The sequence below is a fragment of the Perca fluviatilis genome, chromosome 8 (genome assembly GCF_010015445.1).
Source record: "Perca fluviatilis chromosome 8, GENO_Pfluv_1.0, whole genome shotgun sequence".
Classification (NCBI taxonomy): domain Eukaryota; kingdom Metazoa; phylum Chordata; class Actinopteri; order Perciformes; family Percidae; genus Perca; species Perca fluviatilis.
This window is the reverse complement of record NC_053119.1, coordinates 41,081,161-41,107,503: the sequence shown is the minus strand read 5'-3', so window position 1 is coordinate 41,107,503 and position 26,343 is coordinate 41,081,161. Positions and strand designations below refer to the sequence as shown.

Here is a 26,343-nt window from a genome sequence, read left to right as displayed (position 1 = left end):
TGTTACCTCCAACTGTGCAATATGTCATTTCTATTCATCTGTATATCTGTGTTAATATACTGTCTGTTTATATAAGGCTGTTTATTGTGTAAATATGTTTGTTTTATTACTATTATTATTACAACTAATTCTATTTTTTCTATTTCTTATACTTCTCATATGTCTGTGTATTTGTGTTATTCTGATGTGTGTAAATTTTTTTCTTTTGAGCTGCTGTAGCACAGGAGTGCCAGTGTGGGATTAATAAAGTCTGTCTTATCTTATCTTGGAGTTACAAACATATTTTACAACTATTTTTCACAGTCAATGGTTACAACGCATCAATGATTTTATTTTGAAAATCCAAACAGGAAAGCGCACACTTTGTTTAGCTGGTTTGATACTGAAACTTCCACCAAGATACAGCATTAGGTAAACGAGCACTATCGATTGAAATGTTCTTTTATTTCAGCGATTTAACCTCCAAACGCTTTAAATAACAACCATACAAACAGCTGAGTATATTTGCTTCGTGGGTATCTGTGTACTGGACTCTCCCACTGTTAAATTAACTTTTAGAAGAACACCGGCGTTTTTTCTGCGTCACCCTAATTGCTCGATGTTTGCTAGCCTAACGTTATGTACCTGTATCAACAAACAAGCTAACCCGCTAACTAGTTTGTGAGCCGGGTTAACCCTTTTACATTTTAAGACCAAAGCTAAAATACCTAGCTAGATAGCTAGGTAGCTATCTGCTCTCGGTTATCGGCTAGCTGCACTGCTATTATGATAACAACACACTTATTTAAAGGTCGTAAGTAGTAGCATAGTTATATTTTCATGGTAACGTTACTGACTCCGGGCTCTTTAGACTCGTGGCTAAAACGGTCTTCTTATAATACACTATGATAGTGGTCGTAACGTTAACGTCACTTTGTTATGATCAGTTGGGTCATTTCTGTCGGTTTGGCTATATTATTATCTCCAGTAACAGACACGTGTCTTAACTTTTAGGTGATCTACAGACAGACAGAGAAGCCATTTTGTGAGTATAACAACTTGAATAAATCAGCACGTCTCTCCGAGAAGTCATGGCAGACCTTGGCATTAAAGCAGGGGACAAGGTGATGCTGGTTTGGACTCAGCCCTCAGCACCAGAGGCCCTGAAACCATATGTAGAGGAACTGGGGGCCATTGTTGGTGCGGACTGCAAAGTGTCAGTGGAGAACATGGAGAGACTCCTGCTGTGTGAGTGACGATAGATGGATAGATGGATGGATGGATGGATTGATCAATCGATCGATTTAGGCAATATTGAAAAATATCACAATACCTTTTGAGACAAATACATCAATGTCGATATTGTAGGGTTGACTTGCTTGCTTGCTTGCTTACTTTATTTATTGATCCCCAAGGGGAAATTCAAGTAGCCCAGTTAATTCCCAGTAGCTTACAGACATCATACACACACTAGTAGCGCTGAACGATGTGGGGAAAAACATCTTATTGTACGGTGGCCGAGACGGTTCAACACAAATACAAAAGCCACACCACAAACACAAAAGCTAAAACACAAATACAAAACCTACAACACAAACGCAAAAGCCACAACACAAAAGCTACAACACAAACGCAAAAGCCACAACACAAACGCAAAAGCTACAACACAAACGCAAAAGCCACAACACAAACGCAAAAGCTACAACACAAAACGCAAAAGCCACAACACAAACGCAAAAGCTACAACACAAACTTAAAAGCCACAACACAAACGCAAAAGCCACAACACAAATGCAAAAGCTAAAACACAAACGCAAAAGCTAAAACACAAACGCAAAAGCCACAACACAAACACAAAAGCCACAACACAAACGCAAAAGCCACAACACAAACACAAAAGCCACAACACAAACGCATAAAAGCCACAACACAAACGCAAAAACCCCAAACGCCTAGCATAAAGCTAAAACACAAACGCAACAGCTACAACCCGAACGAGACACAACACAAACGCATAAAGACACAACACAAACGCAAAGCTAAAACACGAAACGGCAAAGCTAAAACACAAACGCAAAGAAACCACAGAAACGCGTAAAGGCTAAAACACAAACACAAAAGCCACAACACAAACGCATAAAGCCGCTGAAATACAAGCTAAAACCAAGCATAAAGCTACAACACGAAATAAAGCTACAACACACGTAACCGAAGCTACAACACAAATGCAAAAGCCACAACGAAAGCGCAAAAGCCACAACAGCACAAAGCGCCACAACAGAAACGTAAAAGCTAAAACACAAACGAAAGACAAAACCCAAACGCGCAAAGCCACAACCATAAATACATAAGCTGGAAGCGGATGTGGTTGACAAACGGAGCGGAGGAGGAAAGTTCTTGTTTGTTTGAGAAGTAAGTGAAACATGGTTCCCTTGCTCATTATGATTACTGTTGCAATGTGATTGTCACAAATAAGCAGCATTGTTCAATATTTTTTTTTATTTTCATATGTACTCTGCCATTTAGGCTACGAGCTACAGCTATAACGTTATCTAAATGGCGCCCAGCGTCTTTACCCGCGAGTCCTACGTTTAAAGTCTATAGTTTGTCACGTTTAGTGAAGCTGTTTAAATCACACAAATATTATATCCCACTATTACGTGCTTGTAACTTGTTAACCGTATCTATCTGGTTAGCGATCAGATCCCAGTGGCAAATTCCCTCAATACTGTTGGTTTGGAAAGTGTGTGTGTGTGTGTGTGTGTGTGTGTGTGTGTGTGTGTGTGTGTGTGTGTGTGTGTGTGTGTGTGTGTGTGTGTGTGTGTGTGTGTGTGTGTGTGTGTGTGTGTGTGTGTGTGTGTGTGTGTGTGTGGTTATGTTTAAGATGTTTAAAGTGAATGCTAATTGTTTTACCTTCAATATGCTAGTGTTAGGGGCGTTATATGTCATACATACACACATACATGGGTTGGTCTGAATGAAATGAACCCAGAAAAAAAATGACCTTGCTTCATGCTTACTACTGGAAAATAAAATAAGTAAATAAATAGAATTCAGACTGTGGACTCCTGTGTTTACACTATTTAAAGCCATGTAAAAGGGTTTGTTCATAGACTGTATATTACCATTTGTATTTGTACATGGTTTTATTGCATGTCCTCAGTCTTACCCCTAGGCACACACACACTTTCCTTTGCAGCCTATATGGAGAGTACATACATACATATGAAAATACAAAGATATTGAACAACATTGCTTATTTGTGACACTCACATAGCAACAGTAATCCTAATTAGCAAGGAACCATATTTCAATTACTTCTCAAACATGCAAGAACTTTCCTCCTGCTCATACGCTGACTTCTGTTGTCACTCACTTTGTCCCTTATGTATTTCTGTTGTGGCTTTTGGGTTTGTGTTGTAGCTTTTGCGTTTGTGTTGCGGCTTTTGCGTTTGTGTTGTAGCTTTTGCGTTTGTGTTGTAGCTTTTGCGTTTGTGTTGTAGCTTTTGCGTTTGTGTTGTAGCTTTTGCGTTTGTGTTGCAGCTTTTGCGTTTGTGTTGCAGCTTTTGCGTTTGTGTTGCGGCTTTTGCGTTTGTGTTGTAGCTTTTGCGTTTGTGTTGCAGCTTTTGCGTTTGTGTTGCAGCTTTTGCGTTTGTGTTGCGGCTTTTGCGTTTGTGTTGCAGCTTTTGCGTTTGTGTTGCGGCTTTTGCGTTTGTGTTGTGGCTTTTGCATTTGTGTTGTGGCTTTTGCGTTTGTGTTGAACCATCTCGGCCACCGTATTATTGCGATTCTTCTGCCAGATATTGCAACGTTAAAGTTCAATATTCACGTGTAACAGATAAATCATGCCATGGAGCATTATGACATGAGACAAAATCAAAACTCCTCTATATTCTTATGCAAGGATGAGAACAAATGAACTGCCAGCAATAAGTGTTTTTCTTTTAATAACAATGGGACATTGAACAGTAAAACACAGAACATTTATCACAAAAGCTAAAGTTATAATAATAATAATAATAAAACAATTATAATAAAAAATGTCAGTACCTTCCCATAAACTGAAACATTTTACTAAAAACTAAACTAAAACTAAACATTTGATTAATTGTAGTCTGCACGATTAGCTAATCGCATTCTTTCAAATCGATTAATCATTCAGCCCTACACACTAGGCCAGATTTGTATGTAGAAAACACTTGTTATCGCTGGGATTTGATCCTGTAAGCATAAATGGGTTTCTATCAGAAGTGAGTGAATGGGGTTCAGTATCAGAGTGTAATGATTGTCTCCTCTTCTCAGCCTCCTACTCAGCATCCAGCTTTGACTGGGTGCTGTCATGTCTCCTGGCCGACTGCTCCTCGGTCCACAGCGCCGAGACTCTAGCAGAAATGGCCAGATTGCTCAAACCTGGTGGGAAGCTAGTTCTGGATGAAGCAGTTACAGGTGTTCTGTGTTCTTTTATCTATTTTTACATAGATGGGCGCCTTTTTTTTAGTTTGTTTAATTATTTTTGGGGCATTTTTAGGCCTTAATTGACAGGACAGCTGAAGAAATGAAAGGGGAGAGAGAGGCGGGGGGGGGGGAATGACATGCAGCAAAGGGGCGGAGTCAAACCCGGGCCCGCTGCGTCGAGGAGTAAACCTCTATATATGGGCGCCCGCTCTACCAACTGAGCTAGCTGGGCGCCCTCTCTCCCCTTTCATGTCTAAGCTGTCCTGTCATAATAAAGGCCTAAAAATGCCAAAACAATTATTCTTGAATTTTACATAGATGTTTAAAGGCTGAAAATGACGCCTTTCTAGAAGGAAAATGGAATGATGCACCTCTTTGTTGGAAGTTGGTAAAGGAAACATTTTTGAACATGTCTTTCAAGATGGAGTCACCTGATGCCACTCAAATGGCACAGTACCAGGGCTGGGCCATATGGAGAAAATCAGATCTCATGATATTCTTCATCAAATGCATCAATATCAATACTGTGACTATTGGTGCTCTCACAAAATATTTTTTACAATGAGATTTTAGATAAATAATCATTAATAATGTGGTAAACAGTTTCAAATGAAATTATAGAGGGAAAAAAAAAAGTTCTGCTATATACTGACTAAGTTCATGCACAAAAATAGTCTGATGGTAAAACAAATCTGCAATTCTTCAAATGATATTGCCTCAAAATGTTTCACAACAGGGGGCGCTGTCGAGTACTGCATGGAGTAGACGCTTTTTCGAGTGGCTCCGCTACCCTCGCTCAAATTACATTTAAAATCCACACTTGCACGGACAATATCTCACCATGAGCAGCTCTGCTAAAAATACTACAAAAGGGAAATCCGCCATCCAAAAATCAGCCCCAAAGAAAGAAGGTAAAGCTGCCTCTACTATGGGAGAAGATGTCAGTGTTAGCAACTCCGAGCTAACTAGCAATGCCGAGCTAACCTGCAACCCCTTCGTCAGCATTAGCTCCGAGAGCTACCCGAGCCCACAACCTACACTGACCGTTATTTTAGCGGCCATCCAAAAGCTCGAAGAGGACATGAACTCTAGATTCAACGCGCTGGACTCGAAACTAGAACAAAATGTTTCACAACAGATGTTCTGAGAAAATTGAGTCCATATGTGCTTGTTGTTAGCAATTTAGACGACGTAATTGTAAATAACAGTATCTTGACATAGACCTTTTCAATGGAATTCCATTGCTAGGCAACAATTATTGCCCAGCCTGACACAGTACAGCACCAGAGATGCTACACAGCATTTTGTTCGACATGGATATAATCCCCAAAAAACTATGCATTGCTCAACCATAAATGAGATTAATTTCATGTGTCAGGTATGTTTGTCCACAAGGTCACGGTGCTGCACTGATCAGGTTGTGGCGTGTTTGACCTGTTTCTGTCTGTGTTCCAGGAGCTGAGGCGCAGAGTGTGCGGACTGCTGAGAAGCTGATTTCAGCTCTGAAGTTGTCAGGGTTCATGTCAGTGACAGAGGTGTGTTCACACACACACACACACGCTCACACACACACACACACACACACACACAGGTTGTAAACATTAGTTTTTCGCAATTGCCCTATTATAGACGAGAGGGAAGTGTTGCACTTACCAAACCACAGAGTACAGGCAAGAATATGAGAAACGTAATCCTGTGACCCTCCACATCAAATCGGTGGGTTTAAACATCTGCACCAGTGAAATCCTGTTGCTAAATGTCCCCTTTTTTTGACCTGTTGACCCTCTTGTTTCCTCTCCATCCAGGTCAGTAAAGCACAGCTAAGTCCTGAGGTGTTGAGCTCCCTTTGTACGGCTACTGGTTACCAAGGAGACAATCTGTCTAGAGTCCGCATATCTGCCTCCAAACCCAGTTTTGAGGTGGGATCATCCAGCCAGATTAAACTGTCATTCGGGAAAAAGCCAGGTAGGTTTATTAGTGCTGTTTTCTTGGTTTATTCTATGCATATTTTTGTCCACAACTGTAAAATTCAAGGCGATCACTCTGTGTCTGTCGGGAGGTTTGTCACATGTGATGACTTGTAAACCACCGGCCAGATTTTGACAAAACTATAATGTGTGTCATAATGGTCCATATTAATCTGACTGTCCAAAGGGGACGACGATAGTCTGGCTATCACCAGACCAAGCTCAATCTTTTAAGATTGAACATTAGCATGGGGAGTCTGTACGCAATTGGATAGTCCTTCAACCAATCGGACCAACGATCTGGGTGACGTACTTTGCAGACCAACGATGACACGACCGCAACAACGCGGTTTGAGCTGAGCTCCATTCTTTTGGCCACCAGCGGGCTGGCTGGTAAATTAGGCTTTTACCAAAGGCGGTCGGTAGTAAGGCAAACCCATCCTTCTTTTGTAGGAATTGCTCCAGGGCAAGTTTCTGTTACATTTTCAGAGAAAACAGCAGCGACAGCGGCATCAACAGGTTGCTGTGCTTCGGTGGCCGCCATGTTGAATGTAATGCGCTTCTCTATTGTCATCGTGTTAAATCAGTCAATAGCGTGCCAGGTGGATAAGCCAGTTTGTGATTGGTTCACGCAGAGTTGTAACGGAAGCAGGATAGATAAACATACAGGTTTCCAGCCTGAGCTGCAGGGAGAAATCAAACCCCCGGCATATCGGGCTGGTTTACCCAGCCTAGGAAGATTACAAAAGGTAAAGAAAAACATGAGGACCAGTCATATCTCACACACATGAAATGACAAACCTGGCTCAACAAATGTGCATGCATGGTGGCTTTTCCATCCATTTTTGTTTATAGTATATCATTTCAGTCTTTGTGCAACTGGTCTTCAAGTTGGTCCACAGCTTCACAAGCCCAAAGGGCAAAAACTGACTGCCTATTTTAATCTCTTTTTTTTTTTTTTTTTATCGCTAATCAGTGGTTTGCAAAATAGAGAAGGGAGACATTTGGTTGGATACTGAATGAGTGACACTGATCTTGTAACTTCAATTCAATTCAATTTTATTTATAGTATCAAATCATAACATAAGTTATCTCGAGACACTTTACAGATAGAGTAGGTCTAGACCACACTCTATAATTTACAAAGCCCCAACAATTCCAACAATTCCAGTAATTCCCTCAAGAGCAAGCAGTGCGACAGTGGCGAGGAAAAACTCCCTCTTGGGAAGAAACCTCGGACAGACCCAGGCTCTTGGTAGGCGGTGTCTGACGAGCCGGTTGGGGGTGTGATGAACAGTGGCGATAGTAGTCACATTAATAATGGAACAGTGACTGGATGTAGCGGGAAGCTGCAGGGTTCAGCAGGACGCAGCATGACATTGCAGGGCATCGCTGAGCTCAGCAGGGAGTGCAGCAGGACCACGGCGACAGCTGCAACCAGGGTCTTGGTGCCAACGTTCTCCAAGGAAATACGCTGGGGGAAAAAAAAGCATAAGGACTCCGGGGAGTAAACTCCCCAGAAGCTAGGATTAGTAACAAGCATTTCTGGGACGGGCTGCACACAAATAGTAATAGTAATAGTAACAGTAATAGTAACAGTAATAGAAAGGGAGAGGAGAGAGCAGCTCAGTGTGTCAAAGGAAGGAAGTCCCCCGGCAGTCTAGGACTATAACAGCGTAACTATAACAGGTAACTAAGAGAGACAGGTCATAAGGAGAGGTAGCTGTGGTGATTGTTTGGACATTCTGTGCTGCATCCATGTTTGGCCCAAAAAATACACTTAATACCTTCAATAAATTCCTTCAAAGTCTTCACTACATATACACTCACCTAAAGGATTATTAGGAACACCCTACTAAAACCGTGTTTGACCCCCTTTCGCCTTCAGAACTGCCTTAATTCTTCGTAGCATTCTTTAGAAATGTTGGCCCATATTGAGAGGATAGCATCTTGCAGTTGATGGAGATTTGTGGGATGCACATCCAGGGCACGAAGCTCCCGTTCCACCACATCCCAAAGATGTTCTATTGGGTTGAGATCTGGTGACTGTGGGGGCCATTTTAGTACAGTGAACTCATTGTCATGTTCAAGAAACCAATTTGAAATGATTGGAGCTTTGTGACCTGGTGCATTATCCTGCTGGAAGTAGCCATCAGAGGATGGGTACATGGTGGTCATAAAGGGATGGACATGGTCAGAAACAAGGCTCAGGTAGGCTGTGGCATTTAAACGATGCCCAGTTGGTACTAAGGGACCTAAAGTGTGCCAAGAAAACATCCCCCACACCATTACACCACCACCACTAGCAGCACCCTGCCCAGAGGTAACAAGGCATGACGGAGCCATGTTCTCGTTCTGTTTGCGCCAAATTCTGACTCTACCATCTGAATGTCTCAGCAGAAATCGAGACTCATCAGACCAGGCAACATTTTTACAGTCTTCAACTGTCTAATTTTGGTGAGCTTGTGCAAATTGTAGCCTCATGTTCCTATTGTTAGTGGAGATGAGTGGTACCCGGGGGGGTCTTCTGCTGGTGTAGCCCATCCACCTCAAGGTTGTTCGTGTTGTGGCTTCACAAATGCTTTGCTGCATACCTCGGTTGTAACGAGAGGTTATTTGAGTCAAAGTTGATCTTCTATCAGCTGGAATCACTCGGCCCATTCTCCTCTGACCTCTAGCATCAACAAGGCATTTTCGCCCCCCAGGACTGCAGCATCCTAGATGTTTTTCCTTTTTCAGACCATTCTTTGTAAACCCTAGAAATGGTTGTGGGTGAGAATCCCAGTAACTGAGCAGATTGGGAAATACTCAGACCAGCCCGTCTGGCACCAACAACCATGCCACGCTCAAACTAGCTTAGATCACCTTTCTTTCCCATTCTGGCATTCAGTTTGGAGTTCAGGAGATTGTCTAGACCTGGACCACACCCCTAAATACATTGAAGAAGCTGCCATATGATTGGTTGATTAGATAATTGCATTAATGAGAAATCTTACAGGTGTTCCTAATAATCTTTAAGGTGAGTGTATAATGCAAGTCTCTTGTTTTATGGTATTATGTACAGTCATTGAGTTGCATATTTGTATTTACTGATATAACTCATGAGCTGTCAAACATCTGTGGTTTCAGCAGAGAAACCTGCTCTGGATCCCAACGCTGTCAAAATGTGGACACTGTCAGCCAATGACATGGATGATGATGATGTGGTGAGTAATGGAGGCGTACTGGGACCCATTATCTCGTGACCACAACGCACCACACATAGATTTCTTATTCAGACTGTCATGCACATGTCTTTCTGTAAACTGTACTTTGTCCCTGTACTGAGTCTTTCTTGTTCCCTCTGTCCCCCTTCTCTGTAGGATCTGGTGGACTCTGATGCTCTGCTGGATGAAGAAGACTTGAAGAAGCCAGACCCATTATCTCTTAAAGCCCCCACATGTGGAGAAGGAGCTAACAAGAAGAAAGCCTGCAAGAACTGGTGAGCTCACCACACAAATGGTTTCAAACCATAGCTAGTGTGATAGGTTGTAGCTATAACCGAAGGAGCTGGCCTTTCAAACGAATGTTACGTTTGTACATTTATCTGTGCTTTGAAAAAGATTACATGATGTGCAATATGTTGTATGTTTGTGTAGCACATGTGGGCTTGCTGAGGAGCTGGAGCAGGACAGTAAAGCAAAACAGAAGACTAACTTGCCAAAATCTTCCTGTGGAAGCGTGAGTACATATTGATTGGTTTACATTCTCACCAGGTTTACTCATACAGTATTTCCTCTCCTATCATGCTAACCTGTCCATCGGTGTGAAGAACTAACCATTTCAATGATTGTCCTTTCTACGTGTGGCAGTGTTACCTTGGTGATGCGTTCCGGTGTGCCAGCTGTCCGTACATGGGGATGCCAGCGTTCAAACCCGGAGAGAAGATTGTGCTGGACAACATGACGCTGACAGATGCTTGAAACTCAAGCTTCACACATCCTGCTCATGCCTCAAAATATTACATTCCTTCCTCCCCCCCCCATCCCCACTGAAACAACCCTAGAGATGTGGTTTCCTCTGCAAAAATGAGCAGATGTGATGGGGTTTGGGCATCGCAGTTTTCCTCCTGCTGTTAATTATGCAAATGATGGTGAGAGTTACCAAGGGGGGTTTCTTTCTAGTACGTGAAAGCACTGAAATGCATGTTCTTGTTCTATTCATATCTGACCATGACATATTTCAGTATGAAGTAAAACTACCAAATGTTCACCAGTGCAATTGAAGCATACAGAGGTCCATAGAATCTGTCCAATTCAAGCTTATTTATGTACGTACAGGAAAATAGTATGGCCGTAAGACATGTGGCCTTTTTGTTTCATTTTAATACAATAAACTGAAGCCCAAGGTTTCTGTTTGTAGTCATCCCGTTTATTTCACTGAATGTGGCTAAAAATCATCTGATGGTACATTCTTCAATATCAGCACATTACTCCATCACTGTTGGGCTAACAGCACCGCAAATAACAATGAGAGGTTCTCAGTGAACACGTGCAGTACTCAACATTAATACTGGGTTTGAAGAGCCCAGCGGTGATGTCACTGACCTGCTAGTCCCCACAGTCTGGTCTTAAACAGATCAGCCCAAGCACTGGACAACAAATATAAAACTTTATAAAACATTTCAACAACACATTTGGCTTTGCGAGACAGGTGAGATGTTAATTTACAAAAACTGAAGGTTGTCTCTGGTACACAAACTTGAGTTCCTCGGATCTTTAGCTGTAATGACCCATTTTGCATCCCTAATTGCACTGAACATCGACCAGTTACTGACACCCACCTTCGATGGGATAGATTAAATTTGTTTGTTATGTATTGTAGAATTGCTAGCTATATCACTGGCTGCCCATGGGAATTATAATTAAGATAATCATTGGTAACATTTTGGGATGTGACGGACAGTTTTCATGTTCCACAGTCTCAAAAAACAGAATTCTGCTAAGTGTTTGGGATGATAATAGTCCCATTACAAGTTGTCCGATACTCCAGTCAGTGGGAACAGTCAAACAATATTGGCTGAACCATGGATGATGAATGTGCGCACAAAACGCAGACAGGGGCGTGAGGTAAAAGCAAAGCATTCAGAGTCTGTTCTTCAGTCTGCGCATCACTGCTGAGACTATACGCTGAAGCCCATCTTAATGTCTCCTAAACTGGGTTCAAAGGTGAAGCTGTAAGACACTGCGGCTCTGCCATCGCCTGAGCTCTCACATGGTGACCCGAAAAAATACACTCCCTGTTTCCTGTGTCGACTCCACTCACACTCACCCTGCAAGGAAGGCACAGAAAATCGGTCAGAAAACGACTGATGGACGTGAGCGACTTGACGTTACAAAGACATTAAGGGAAATTCAGGCAGTGGAGCTGTTTTCAAGCAGTCATGTCATTCTTTGTAGAGTCTGCTATTCTAAAACGTGACTGCTAATAGACAACAAAAGACCAGGACACAAAGATGATCAACATGGCTTTGATACCTGCTCACTGATTGGTCCAATCAGTCCCGCACTGACAGTGATGTCATCGGTTAGGTGATATTCCATCCACAATGCAACACCATGGCAACGACCAATCCTGACAGACATTTAAACAGACCGTCAGCTGCAGTGAGAGTGAGTTGTTTAATTCAAATTACAACTTTATCGCGTTATTCTTTGTAGAGGACATTCCTCCTTGTCAGTGGTTCTCACCCTTTTCAGTCATTTTTTTCTCCCCAACTATCTGGCGACCCCCAAGTTGAGAACCACTACTCTATGTAATGAAACAAAGCATTGATTGTGTTTAAAACTCTGGGCCTACTTGTAAGCCAGTATTCGTGTTAACAAAAGTCTATCTATATTCCACCCAGTGCCACAGAACATAACAGCTACTGCTTACTTTACACTCCATAATACTTCATGATAAAACGTGCAATCACTTGGCTACAAGCTAATCTTACCAGGCTACATTATGGATTTAGAAAATTCAGATTTGGGTTCTAAGCAAGCCTGATCAAGTTTTGATGAGACAATTTTGGTCCTTAACCCAACTTCAGTGGACTTTAGACTGACATAAGGGACATATATGACAGCTGTCTATATATGAATTATAATATTTTGGCATAAAAGTCACTGTATACTCACAATCTACTTTTTGGAGTGAGTGTATATAGTAGATACTTTTTACACTATTGTTTTTATTAATTTTTCCTTGCAGTAAGTAGATAGACTTTGTATGTACCAGTATGTATGTACATGGTTCTTGATCTCAGACTAATAGAAGAGAACTCCGTACCTTATGAAAGGCAGTGAGCCCTGGCTGCTGATTGGCTGTTGAGGGACACACTGTGTGAAGTCAAAGGTCATGACGGCTGTGGCTTGGGTCAGAGCACGGCACGGGTACTCCCAGAGAGGGTGGGGCTCCGCCTCACGGGACTCACGGAAATCCAGAGATCGCTGATGGGACCAAGTTATTTTTCAAATAATTATTTTCCAAAGAATACATGATTTTGGAAAACACAGGACCCACATCAGGCCCCACATACTTTGAGGTAAACATCATCAAGATCAAGATAAAAACTTTATTTTCCCACAAGGAGGGAAATTTGTCTCGGGCACTTAAAGGTGCAGTAAGCGATGCTGCGCAAAGATTGTTGATATTTGAACCAAAGATCCTCTTAAACTAAAGATAACGCAGGGGTGTGGCCTCGTTTGAACATGTCTATATTTGAGTTATATTTGAATAATTTTAATATTAATGTTTAATGTATTATGTTCTTTATTTACACAGCTAAAAGACATATTTAGCATCACATAGATTAGTTTTGTTATTTGTCTTTTTTGGGCCACTCGCGAGAGTTTGGTCCTGAGACACAAACACGTCTCAAACAAAGGTCATTTTTTTTCTCCTGATGTGTCCGTCTGAAAATTACTATTTTAGTGTCAGAATGTTCTGGAGATATGTGGCTTCTGAAGAATGGCTCCAATATTTACATGGTGACTATGAGGCTAAAGAATCGCTCATAATCTGTGTTCACGTTCACTTCTCTATTGGAATCAACACACTCAGGACCTGCCGCTAGTCTCCTAGAGAGGCGTGGCCGTGGAGGAGCCCATGTGACACTGATACAGGAAACTACTCGGAGTTGGGGCGTCTCGGTTCTAAACTGTCTCTGTTTGAACTCAACTACCAAACAAATAAAGCCCCCCTCCTTCAGAAGCTCCACCCCCCAGATTCACAGACAGATAATTACTGGCCGGCCGACACATTCACATGCTGTGTATCATGCTCGGCTGTCATGTGTCACCCTCTGTCTCCTCGTATGTTTTAAGTAAAAACTAAATCTGCTTGAATCATGCTCTAACTTCAGAATAATCTCACTATGATATCAAAACCCATAGTTTGATGTATCTTTTGTGGCTATTTGTCTCATTCTCTACACCTCATCCTACAAACCGCAGCAGATGTCTTGTGCAGGTCAAGAGGTGTATATTTTGAACTTCAACACACAAGCAAATACTACATTTAAGTGGGTGTCCATCTTCTGTCATGAATTCTCCGTTTTCAGATTAAGATTTTTCTTCATGATGAAAATGTACAGTTACCTGGAGATTACACTGCATGTAAAAACTGTCCACGAAGAAAAATTGACATTTTACCTGGACCATTTCATCCATGGGTGTGACATCGAAGCCCTCGCATGTTCCACATGGAGCCCTTATCCTCCACAAATCCTAACAAATATGGAGAAGATAAAACTAATTCAACAGTTGCAAGTTGAATGTTTTCTTGAAAGAATAAAAAAAATTAAAAATATTGTTAATCACAAAAAAATAAACTGTGCTAATTTTGAACCCTGGTTAGAGGTCATGTATGAAAGTCTTCCCATCGGTCTCACCTGGAACTCTACAGCCACCATGTGAAGTGTGGCGGAGCAGGGCAGGATGGTGGCGCGGGGCTGGAGGAGGCCTGCCAGGGCCGTCCGACAGTACCAGAAGAAGAGCGAGTGCCAGGGTAGGAGGCTGGTGCTGAAGTACGGCTCACCCATCAGGACCGAGATCTGGAGGAGACATGCTTTACACTCACTCCACAGAGATACACATCTCTGGTATTTTGTTCGATTACCAAAACTGTACAAAATATATTTGGGTGGAATGTTTGGCTTCAAACGTTATCAGATGGTTTGAATTCCAACAAATGTACAGCTGATCAAAGGGAAAGCAACGAGTTAGAGCATGAACTGATTTTGGGGGCAGTATAATAAGCTGATGATGTTCATGTGAGCAGTGAGACTAAAACATAAAGCGAGCGGTACACCCGCCGTTCCCGACCTGTCCCACGCCAGAGTGACGTCATGGGAGCTCCGTAACTGTTTATGCTGGCGCGTGGTGGTCGCGACACTAGCTGCAGGCTTCTCCTGAACAGAGGTGGCGCTAATGAGGAAAGGCTACCATCTTTGCTCTTTCTACGGACTAGAAGAAGAAGAAAAAGGTATACAACAGCAGAACTGGCAGCAGCATTGACGTCAATGCTCGGATTTGATTGGATGAGCTACTTGGTGGGATCGAGCCTTTCATTCACCATAAAAGAACTCTTCTTAACCCAGGAAGTTTACTAGAGAGACCTGCAGTCACTCTGAGAGTCCTGGCATCGCGTTGTCCTCTGGTCACGCACTTTAAATCCTGGCGCGCCAGCGAGATCTACGTCATTTTGACGTCACATTGTCATGCGACACAATTGGGAACAGCGACTGTAAAGAGGCCTTGACAGTAAAGGAGCGGTGGAAGTAAAACGCTCCATAGAGCTAAAGCGTGATTTGTGCTTCTACGGAGGCTCCATGCAGAGCTTTGGCTGTAGCCTACCTAAGTGGCCTGAAGGTTATAGTTGTGCGTTGGTGTGTGATTCAATATCTTTAAGAGAATAGCAGGGCCGGGGTGTGTGTGTGTGTGTGTTGTGTGGGGAGTGTGTGGTAGAGTGAGTCAGAGAGCGACGGTGATTATCTTCAGAGTGAGTAGTGACTCTAGAGTCCTAGTGAGAGAACCAAAGAGTCTCCCCTGTTCTTTCTGACCACGGTGGGAGATCTGGAGCAGGAGAAGTTAACCCTCTCCTTGATCTCATGTTGTTGATGGAGAAGGAGAACCAGGAAACGAGTCGGGGGAAATGCAACGCTACCAAGACACGGCCGAGAGACGTGTGGTTAAATTTTTGGAGAGGTGAACATCATGGTCCGGTGTAGGGTCGGTACCTCCACGTACTTACGTACGTAGCCACGGTTAAGGTGAACAGCCGAGTTGGTGAGAATTCTCAGTGTGGTTGTCACTACGAGCAACAATACCTTCCGCTGCTTTCATTTATATTTAATGGATTGGAGCATATATTGTTTGCCTAATATTATCAATGTTTTTATCATTAGTGATGTGGTAAGTGTTTGATTGTTACAGCCTGTGACTTTAGCATAAAGAGTTGTTGTTTCACACTGTAAATTATAAAAATATATTGATTAGTGCAGCTCTAAAGCCACTCTGTGCAGGCCACAGCTTAATGCTAATAACAGTAGAGACACTAGGGCTGCTCAAATATGGAGGAAAAAAAAATCATAAACATGATTATTTGGGTTAATATAGAAATCACGATAATTTCTCATTGGCTTTTGGAAAGATGTTGCAATTATTGTAATTAAAAAGCAATGAAAAAGTTAAGCAAATCAACAGTGAAAACACCTTGAACTGGGAGATTTCCCTTAGTACACTACCCGTTTGAACTTTTCTTTTTCTCATTCAGAACACAAGACAAAATAAGAGTTTACTTGCAGAACCTAATGTGTTAAATATTCTCATTTACTCTATTATTCGATTAATTGCACGCCACGAAAGGCTTGTTCCAAAGGTACCTGTTCCCCCCCCAGATCATCACTGGTCAGCTGCTTAGGCCTGATCTCCAGCAGCTCGACGCCTCCTTTCATCGAGTTGGCTTCCAACACCTGCAGAGAAAAGCGTGAAGCATCAGCACTCGCTCAAACACCTCTGGAAAGAATGTACAAACGTATATTCCAGTGGTGAATACAAATATACACCCTACTTACACGTAATATTCATAAAGATGTAAGTAAACCTACGTTTGTGCAAGTTGCACTGTAGTGCAGTATTGTGATGTATATGAGTCTTCCCTAACACTCAGGGTTATAGGGTTATTATAACGGTTATTCATTTTATTTTAATTTTTAACCACTGTATTTTAGGAGGCCTATTGACAACTGGCTGGGGACTACAGCTGGAAACTAGCCGTAGCGGCTAAAGCTGCTCCTTTTACTGTACAGTTAATTAAAGGGGACTATCCGCGTTATAAACTAAAAAATTAAAAGTTTTATTGCACGTGGTAGGAATGATTTCCTGTAACAGTCCATGCAACACCGAAAATATATATATATATATATATATATATATAATTTTTTTTTTAAATATATTTTCAAAATATCAAGGCTCATGATGAGGTAGTACAGTAAACAGATAAGATAGGTATTTACCTGTTCAATAACCTGTTTAGACATCCTGGAGTTTTCCAAACTGTAGACCTAAGTAGAGGCCAAGAGAATAAAAGGACAAGTCAATGACATAGTCTGAGTATTGTATTTGGTTTGGAAAGATACATCATGTGCCCACATGGGCCAAAGAAGAGTACCTTCTTGGCTCCGATCATGTGAGCAAACACAGGAAGCAGACTTCCATCACTGACGCCAAGACACACACTGTCCTCCCTCAGGACCTGGAGGAACAGTAAGACAGCAGGGAATCAGGGAACAATCCCATCCATTAGCTCACTGACAGCGGTGATGCTTGTTGGCCTTCACTTACGCTGCGCAGTGCACTGACGTAGCTCTCAGTACGCCGTCTGTCGTTGAGTTCGCCGAAACGCGGGCGAGTCCAAACCAGATGAGCCTGGCAGGTACAACAGGGCCGAGAGGGAGGAGCCTCGCTCGGCAAGTCCTGCTGGCTATTTGATAATTGCAGAAATTAAAATGATGGTTATGTCAAGCAGTGAAATACAGATAGCGTACTCCCCATTATTAGACCCCTGTAATTATACACTTTAATAACTACACACTATGAAGCCTTAGTTAAGGGTCATTTTTTTTTTCTTCATTCTGGACCCTGTGTTCCTATGTGTTTGTGTCTAAGTGACCGATGGGAACAACAATCTTTGACATTGGTCCAGTATAAAGCGTGAACACTGTAACCAGCAGCCACAGACCGGGCTGCAATGTAACCCCATGGGGCAAATGTTCATCGTCAATTCTGTCCACTAAAAGTTCTTTTTTGCCGCTGACAGACTCAGATTAATATTCTAATCGTCTGACAACATTATGGAAAGGATCCCTTCAGAGATAGACCTTTATAAAACCTCTTTAAGACCTTTCTGTTTAACCAGAAACAGCTCTGAGGTCACTAGAGCTAAACCCACCAGACCCAACATACTTTCAAATCAGTACTACAGAACTATGTATTTATTTCAACCAAAACCAGAGTTGTGATGGTTGGAAAAGTGAAGAGACGACCCATAACGGCTTTTCATAGTTTTATTTTGTTTCTGTCGACTTTGAATGAAAAGTGTGTTTCACGATGCTAAAATGACTGTTTATTTACATGGAGTTTGGTTTTCATGTTTAAAAAAAAAGGATCTTACTCTTTAACAGAAAGGTCAACTTCCTTAGAAATCCTTTCCATAATGTTGTCAGACACTTAGAATATTAATCTGAGTCTGTCAGCGGCAAAACAAGCACTTTAGTGAAGGTAAATACAAGCTGGACAATAACCCTATTAACTTACATTGTAGCTTGTTTCTCCGTTGCCGACTGCAGCGATCTCTCTTAATACTGGACCAATGTCAGAGATTGTTGTTCCCATCAGTCAAAAAAGCGTGTTGTCTCTGAGCTGTTACCTGTGCGACTGCAGGCTGTACCACAGACTGTAGTCATCATGGCAGACAGTCAGACTCAGCTCCTCTCCTTCGGTCACTCTGCTCTCCACAGGCAGGAAGTACACGCTCTGCATCCAGTGGTCCCGCCACTGAAACACACCACTGGGATCAGCCGGGGGTGATGGGAGCCTGGGCATCGGAACATTAGCGGTGTTCCAAACCGTTCCCTCATTCGCTCACTCACGGTTCCCTATATAGCGTTTATTAAGTAGTCAACTATATCGGGAACGACCAAACCAGATTTCGGACATTCGCTTAAAATATTGTCACGTCAGTAGATGCACCGGTTATTTGTGTAAAGATAGCCGGTATTTGATAGTGGACTATATAGTGAATGAAATTTACTGCTGAGAATTGGAACACCACTACAACATGGCGAACACACTATACAGTGCACTATTTCCGTGATAGGGAACGGTTTCCAACACAGGCATAGTGTCCTATAACTCACCGGAGCCATCTTTGGCTGCGGGTACGTCCAGCTGGGAGCCATGGTGCACACAATGCTTCCACTGGGATCCATGTCGAGGTCCCACCAAGACAGGACTACCTGGGCCCGACCACCAGACTGTGCCACAAACTGGGAGGAGTGGGACTGGAACGCACTGCTTACTGGCTTACTGAAATCCACACTGAGAGGGAAAGAACGCAACAGTGGTGGAAGAAGTATTGAGAGCCTTCACTGAAGTATAAGTTATAATACAACACTGTAAAAATACTCTGTTACAAGTAAAATGTTATGTGACTTAAGTAAAAGTATGTAAGTATCATCAGGGAAATGTACTTAAAGTATTAAAAGTAAAAGTACTTCATGCAGAACTCTCCTCCCATTGTAGAAAGAGTAAAGGATCCAACCAGTTGTGTGTTTAATGGTCTCATCATCTCAGCTGGACTTGTAGCCGTTATATTGTTGGCTAGTTTACTTTAGAATCAAACATCAGATTTTATAAACTACATGCGTTTTGTGTGCAGAAATATTAATGTGTAAAGTAACTAGTAACTAAAGCTGGAACAGATGAATGTAGTGGAGTAAAAAGTAATATTTCTCTCTGAAATGTAGCAGAGTAGAAGTAGAAAGTGGCATGAAAAGAAAAGACTCAAGTAAAGTATAAGTACCTCACATTTGGACTGAAGTACAGTACTGGAGTAAATGTACTTAGTTACATTCCACCACTGGAAAGCAAGATGTGAAAAACTGCTGTTGAGAGAAACCAATCAGGGAGGACATACCTGAACATGGTGCAGAGAGGGCCGAGTGGGGTGAAGCTGTGAGGAGACACCTGGCTCAGCTGGATGTCACACACAGCATGAGCTCCAGCACAGTGGGCCACAGCGGGGGGTGGGGCCAGGCGCACCCCCTCCACCTCCGCCGGCTGCAGCTGAGCCCAGCTCCATAGCAGCTCCGACTCCACCAGCCGGGCGTAGACGGTGGCCCGGTGAGGGACCGCCTCACAACCCTCCTGTGGCGGGGGGCACATCGGACCATTAACTGTGACTATAGCTTTCCCCCACGCTGTCAGCAGTTCATTTCAGCCAGATGGAATTGAACTGACTTTTCAAGTATTAAACTAATTCTTAATGTTCAGTACCAGGGCTGGGTTTAAAATAAACGATTTTCCAATTTAATCAGAATCAGAAAAAAGGTTTATTGCCACAATAACACACTAGCGTGTAATTTGCCTTGGTGAGTGGTGCAAACATAAATAAACATATTAAACATTAATATGAAATAAACAATAAATACAGAAAACAAATATATACACTGAAAATAACTGTTGCATGAGAAAAGAAAAAAAGAGGCTGAATGGGTTGAGTGCAGAATGTGCAAAGAGAGGGGCAGATGTATAGTCCAGGATGAGGGTTAGTGACTAGAGATGGAGGGGAGGGGGGGTTAAGAGTCAGAACGATCTTCATGTAAATGATACAATATCGATTGATAAAATCCAGAGATCGGTCTTTGAAGAGGCTCCGTTTTAAAGCCAGACATTAAGATAAGATACGATAGACTTTATTAATCCTAACTGGGGATAATTCCTTTTGGTATCATATGAAACCACACGCTCTAAGGAATCCATGTTATAAATCATGCTTCAAAGTTATGGGGAAATTTTGGCAAGGGGTAAATTTGACTGATGTCACACCCTCTGCCCTGAAGAAAACACTTGTACAATATGTTTATGGTCACTCAAAACTTACTGACTGGAGTTTGTAGAGTTGCATTTTGATGTGCAGACTGCTGTAGTGTTATCGTGTTAAATAAAAAGTACTGCTTTGGGGTCAATTCTAGACAACATTATTTTTTAATAATGCACCAGATTAGGGGCGGCCTCTAGCTCACCCAGTACAGGGTTTCTACAGGTTTTGCAAAGTCAAATTCAAGACTTTTTAAGACCGTTATGTATGAAATGTAAGACCTATATCATGACTTCAAAAACAAAGTTAGATGTCAGAGTCCGGAAAACATCCTCATCGGCATCATAGGACTGGTGTCTGGATTGGCTGCAGTATAAGTTGCATGTTGGTCTCATTTGTAGTCCTAATACAGCAAATTATATTTGGACTAGTGACAGAAAGAACTACAACACCACAGAATAATAAAAAATGAAAAAAACATTCTTAAGCGCTGCTGGAGCATTTCAATGAGCATTAGAGGTAGCGTTAGATGGACGTAGGAAAATTAAGACCAGTTTAAAATTATTTAAGACCTAGAACACAATACTTCAGCGAACTTAAGACTTTAAGGACTAAAATTCTGATTTTGAAATATAGACTTTTTAAAACCCTGAGGAAACCCTGCAGTAGAGTGTGCTCCCCATGTCGGCTCAGTCCTTTGCAGTGGCTATGGTTTGAATCCGACCCGCGGCCCTATGCTGCGTGTCGTCCCCCTCTCTTTCTCCCCCCCTTTCCTGTCTATCCACTGTCACTATCGAATAAAGGCAAAAGCCCCCAAAAATGATCTTTTAATAATGTACCAGATTAGAGGGTTCCTTGTACATATTGTAACCTGGATTCTTTGATATTGTAACTGAAATATCCCTAATCAAATCAATATTAAATCAAATCGGGACCTCGTGAATCGGAATCGAATGGATTCAGGAAATCAGTGGCGATTACCAGCCCTATTCATGACCATTGTAAAACCTACAGATTAATATAACTTCATGCATCATGCACACACATTAGCCTTTAATCCACACACACACACACACACACACACACACACACACACACACACACACACACACACACACACACACACACACACACACACACACACACACACACACACACACACACACACACACACACACACACCTGGACAAGATTTTGGTGAGCATGTTCATAGCTGGGCAGGGCTCCTTCGCCTATCAGTTCTGTATCAAACAGCTCTGTGATCAGAACGTTGGCCTTCATTTGCATATCTCCATCTGTATTCAATAACAAACACACAACACATATCTCATCACCACAGACACACTCACAAACCTCTCTCTCAGACACAAATTCACAGAGAATCACATTTTGGACCGTAGAAAATCACAGACGCACGCAACTTCCACCAGTCAAGTGAATCATAGGGACAGCAATATTAATACAGCGCAGCTGACCTGGCCCCACAGTGACATCAGTGGAGTGTTTGTTAATAATCTTGATCTTTTCAGAGAAGCCGTTCTTCTCCACGATGCACTGAGCGGCCTCAGCCATGGGCTTAAAAACCTGCGGAGACAGAGGAAACGGAGATGAGGCAGGCTTGGCTTCGGATGTCCAACATGTCAAGGTAAAAAAAAGCAAAACAATGCCTGCTTGGTTTTTAATAGCGTGATTAAGTCATTTGTCCAGTGTGAACATGCTACAGACTAAAAGTAACAGTGAACAGCTGTTTTTACAGTGTGGGACAAAGATGTCCAAAGCTTCAGAAGCAGACTTTTCATTTTATAAAAAAAATAAATAAATAAAAAATCCAAAGCACTGATAGTATGTTGTTTAAATCCCCAACAACTTACTGTGCTTTTTAAAATGGTCTTTGTTTTCAGTACATGTACCAACATGTAAATGATGTCTTAGTATAAGTTGAGTACCAATCTCATGTTTGCTGACCTCTAGTGGTTTAACTAATACAGTGATGTACAGGTAGCGTCAAGACCCCCACACATTATAAGCGAGGGCTCTGGTTTTCTACACCAGACAATTTTGAGCGTCAAATGGCTTTTTTTCATTAACACGGTACCTGCTCGACTCACCTCGACTCTATTCGCCCTTTTTTGGTTTTCCATTCTGATAAAAGTCCCTGGTACCTGCTAACAGGTACTTTATATAGTCTCACCTCTGTCGAGGTTCCAAGCGAGCTGAGGCGATACCAAAAGGTGACGTGAAAACCTGCTGACTCCTGATTGGTCGGAGAGAATCGTTACTAATCACTGCGTCATCATTGCTAGCGACAGACGGGGGTGTCCTGAACAAACCCCCCATTTTTAAATAGTTTAGTCAGCTGCCTCCAGCTCCTTTAGAAACTAAATGGGTCTTCTGGCAAACAGACACATGCCGAGAATGCCGTGTCGCGTTAGGTCACGTCAGTTTCCTGCAGCGTTGCTATGACGACCAGCCACGCTCAATTTTCAAAATCTGACTCACTTTTTTACAAATTACACATACAGTGCCTTGCGAAAGTATTCGGCCCCCTTGAACGTTTCGACCTTTTGCCACATTTCAGGCCTCAAACATAAAGATATAAAACTGTAATTTTTTGTGAAGAATCAACAACAAGTGGGTCCCAATTATGAAGTGGAACAAAATTCATTGGCTATTTCAAACTTTTTTAACAAATAAAAACTGAAAAAGTGGTGCAAAATTATTCAGCCCCTTTACGTTGCAGCAAACTCTCTCCAGAAGTTCAGTGAGGATCTCTGAATGATCCAATGTTGACCTAAATGACTAATGATGATAAATAGAATCCAGCTGTGTGTAATCAAGTCTCCGTATAAATGCACCTGCTCTGTGATAGTCTCAGAGGTCCGTGTAAAGCGCAGAGAGCATCATGAAGAACAAGGAACACACCAGGCAGGTCCGAGATACTGTTGTGGAGAAGTTTAAAGCCGGATTTGGATACAAAAAGATTTCCCAAGCTTTAAACATCCCAAGGAGCACTGTGCAAGCGATAATATTGAAATGGAAGGAGTATCAGACCACTACAAATCTACGAAGACCTGGCCGTCCCTCTAAACTTTCAGCTCATACAATGAGAAGACTGATCAGAGATGCAGCCAAGAGGCCCATGATCACTCTGGATGAACTGCAGAGATCTACAGCTGAGGTGGGAGACTCTGTCCATAGGACAACAATCAGTCGTATACTGCACAAATCTGGCCTTTATGGAAGAGTGGCAAGAAAGCAATTGCTCATTTCTTAAAGATATCCATAAAAGTGTTGTTTAAAGTTTGCCAAAAGCCACCTGGGAGACACACCAAACATGTGGAAGAAGGTGCTGTGGTCAGATAAAACCAAAATCAAACTTTTTGGCAACAATGCAAAACGTTATGTTTGGCGTAAAGCAACACAGCTCATCACCCTTGAACACACCATCCCCACTGTCAAACATGGTGGTGGCAGCATCATGGTTTGGGCCTGCTTTTCTTCAGCAGGGACAGGGAAGATGGTTAAAATTGATGGGAAGATGGATGGAGCCAAATACAGGACCATTCTGGAAGAAAACCTGATGGAGTCTGCAAAAGACCTGAGACTGGGACGGAGATTTGTCTTCCAACAAGACAATGATCCAAAACCTAAAGCAAAATCTACAATGGAATGGTTCACAAATAAACATATCCAGGTGTTAGAATGGCCAAGTCAAAGTCCAGACCTGAATCCAATCGAGAATCTGTGGAAAGAACTGAAAACTGCTGTTCACAAACGCTCTCCATCCAACCTCACTGAGCTCGAGCTGTTTGGCAAGGAGGAATGGGCAAAAATGTCAGTCTCTCGATGTGCAAAACTGATAGAGACATACCCCAAGCGACTTACAGCTGTAATCGCAGCAAAAGGTGGCGACCAAAGTATTAACTTAAGGGGGCTGAATAATTTTGCACGCCCAATATTTCAGTTTTTTAATTGTTTAAAAGGTTTGAAATATCCAATAAATTTCGTTCCACTTCATGATTGTGTCCCACTTGTTGTTGATTCTTCACAAAAAATTACAGTTTTATATCTTTATGTTTGAGGCCTGAAATGTGGCAAAAGGTCGAAAAGTTCAAGGGGGCCGAATACTTTCGCAAGGCACTGTAACCTTTTTGTAGTAGATAGTACACAGTAAAAATATGTGGGGAAATGGGGAGATTGGCTGTTGCTCCCTGGGATTGTAGTCCTGATCCAGTACATGCAGGACGAGCATCTCTACCTCCACTGCATAGCAGAAGTCCGCTCCAGCAGTGACCGCCATCATGGACAGTAGGCCTGTCCCTGTCCCGATGTCCAGGATGACCACCTTCTCACCGCGGGCCTTCACTCGGGCTACCGCCGCCCGGATGCCCTGGTAGTACTTCTTATTCTGGGGGCAGAAAGTACATCAGCTGCGTCAATGCAAAGAGCCAGAATGCTATTTCATACAGTCAATATTTTTGGTTTTCTCCTTCGGAGGACAGTCCTTCCTAGAAAAGACATTAATGACTGGAGTATAAACATTGGTAGTATAATCTACAGTATGGTTTTTATGCCTTCATTATTATCAGAGGAGTACGGTCTTTTGTTTTGAACTAGGCCTGCACGATATGAGGAAGATATGCAATATGTGATAACGTAAAATATCGCAATAATGATAGATATATATATATATATATATATATATATATATATATATATATATATATATATATATATATATATATATTAATATATTAAAGTGTACTGAGTTCTGCATTTCTGCTGTTTTCAGTATTCTGCTAAAATACAACAAATTGCTTGTTGAATTTAAAACAAAAAGGAAATCATTTCCAACACTCTTTTGTTGAACATATTAAACATTGAATTGAATATAAAAGGTACCATTAAAAAAAGTGACAGTTTTCTACTGATATTTTCTTTCAACCAACACCAAAAAAATCTTCTTTTGACCTAGAAAGATTGGGTTTATTGCCTAAAAACCAAAGGAAACTACATCATCTTTAAGTATGTGTAGATTATTTTGGGTGCCTGGGTAGCTCACCTGGTAGAGCGCGCGCCCACATACAGAGGCTCAGTCCTCACCGCAGCAAGTCAAGTCAATTTAGTTATAGAGCACATTTATTTTTGAGTGATTTTTGTGAATGCTCCAATTTATACATAAAAAAAATAATGCTTTGCTTTAATGATTAATTTTAGTTTTAGCAGCTAGCACCTAGCCTTATCCAATGGGCTCCAGGCTCTAAGGACTGTTGATGGGTTTGGGACTTGTTCTCACCCCCGACCCACCTCCAGACTCCTTTCTGTGTTCCAGGTACCAAACTCCCACAGTAATGCAAAAAACATTCCCCAGAATAGAATATGTTATTTCATTTATTTCCTCCCCAACTATCTGGCGACCCACAGAAATGTTCTTGTGACCCCCTTGGGGGTCCCAACCCCCAGGTTGAGAACCACTGGGCTATAGGACAGCTGCAGATGTGAAAGGGGAGAGAGAGGGGGAATGACATGCAGCAAAGGGCCGCAGGTTGGAGCCAGACCTGTGGCCGCTGCGACAATGACTGAGTCTCTGTACACGGGGCGCACGCTCTACCAGCTGAGCTACCCAGGCGCCCCGACAGTCCCCTCTAAAACATCAAATACATTTAATGGGAAATACCTTCATTACTACAAAAACCCTCTGCTCTGTTACAAACGGGGGTCATTTCAGACTGTTAATGAATTCAGCCAGCAGAGGTGGAGGTCATGTTCTCCAACACTCACCCTGTCATGGTCATGCAGCATCATAGCGCATAACAGA

The 26,343-nt window shown here is 42.2% G+C and overlaps 2 protein-coding genes across 4 annotated transcripts; one reads left to right on the top strand and one right to left on the bottom strand.

Moving 5' to 3' along the window:
• The first annotated feature begins 305 nt into the window (after positions 1–305).
• On the top strand, positions 306–10,791 carry ciapin1 (cytokine induced apoptosis inhibitor 1). Of its 3 annotated transcripts, none has more exons than XM_039809993.1 (9): positions 306–411; positions 994–1,227; positions 4,282–4,425; positions 5,890–5,969; positions 6,240–6,399; positions 9,534–9,607; positions 9,764–9,882; positions 10,040–10,121; positions 10,253–10,791. In XM_039809993.1, the coding sequence occupies exons 2-9, from the start codon at positions 1,071–1,073 to the stop codon at positions 10,361–10,363; spliced, it is 927 nt and encodes a 308-aa protein (XP_039665927.1). In that variant the 5' UTR covers positions 306–411; positions 994–1,070; the 3' UTR covers positions 10,364–10,791. The 3 variants fall into 3 exon arrangements, with proteins under 3 accessions (XP_039665927.1, XP_039665925.1, XP_039665926.1); XM_039809991.1 differs by having other exon boundaries at positions 9,531–9,607; XM_039809992.1 differs by lacking the exon at positions 306–411 and adding an exon at positions 412–493 and having other exon boundaries at positions 9,531–9,607.
• On the bottom strand, positions 10,790–26,343 carry prmt7 (protein arginine methyltransferase 7). Its single transcript, XM_039809990.1, has 16 exons — positions 26,307–26,343; positions 24,784–24,933; positions 22,001–22,109; positions 21,708–21,820; positions 19,623–19,852; positions 18,844–19,024; positions 18,354–18,481; positions 17,270–17,408; positions 17,097–17,180; positions 16,942–16,989; positions 16,309–16,398; positions 14,317–14,478; positions 14,078–14,152; positions 12,714–12,874; positions 11,918–12,014; positions 10,790–11,712 (listed from the first exon to the last, which is right to left on the bottom strand). The coding sequence occupies exons 1-16, from the start codon at positions 26,328–26,330 to the stop codon at positions 11,563–11,565; spliced, it is 1,941 nt and encodes a 646-aa protein (XP_039665924.1). The 5' UTR covers positions 26,331–26,343; the 3' UTR covers positions 10,790–11,562.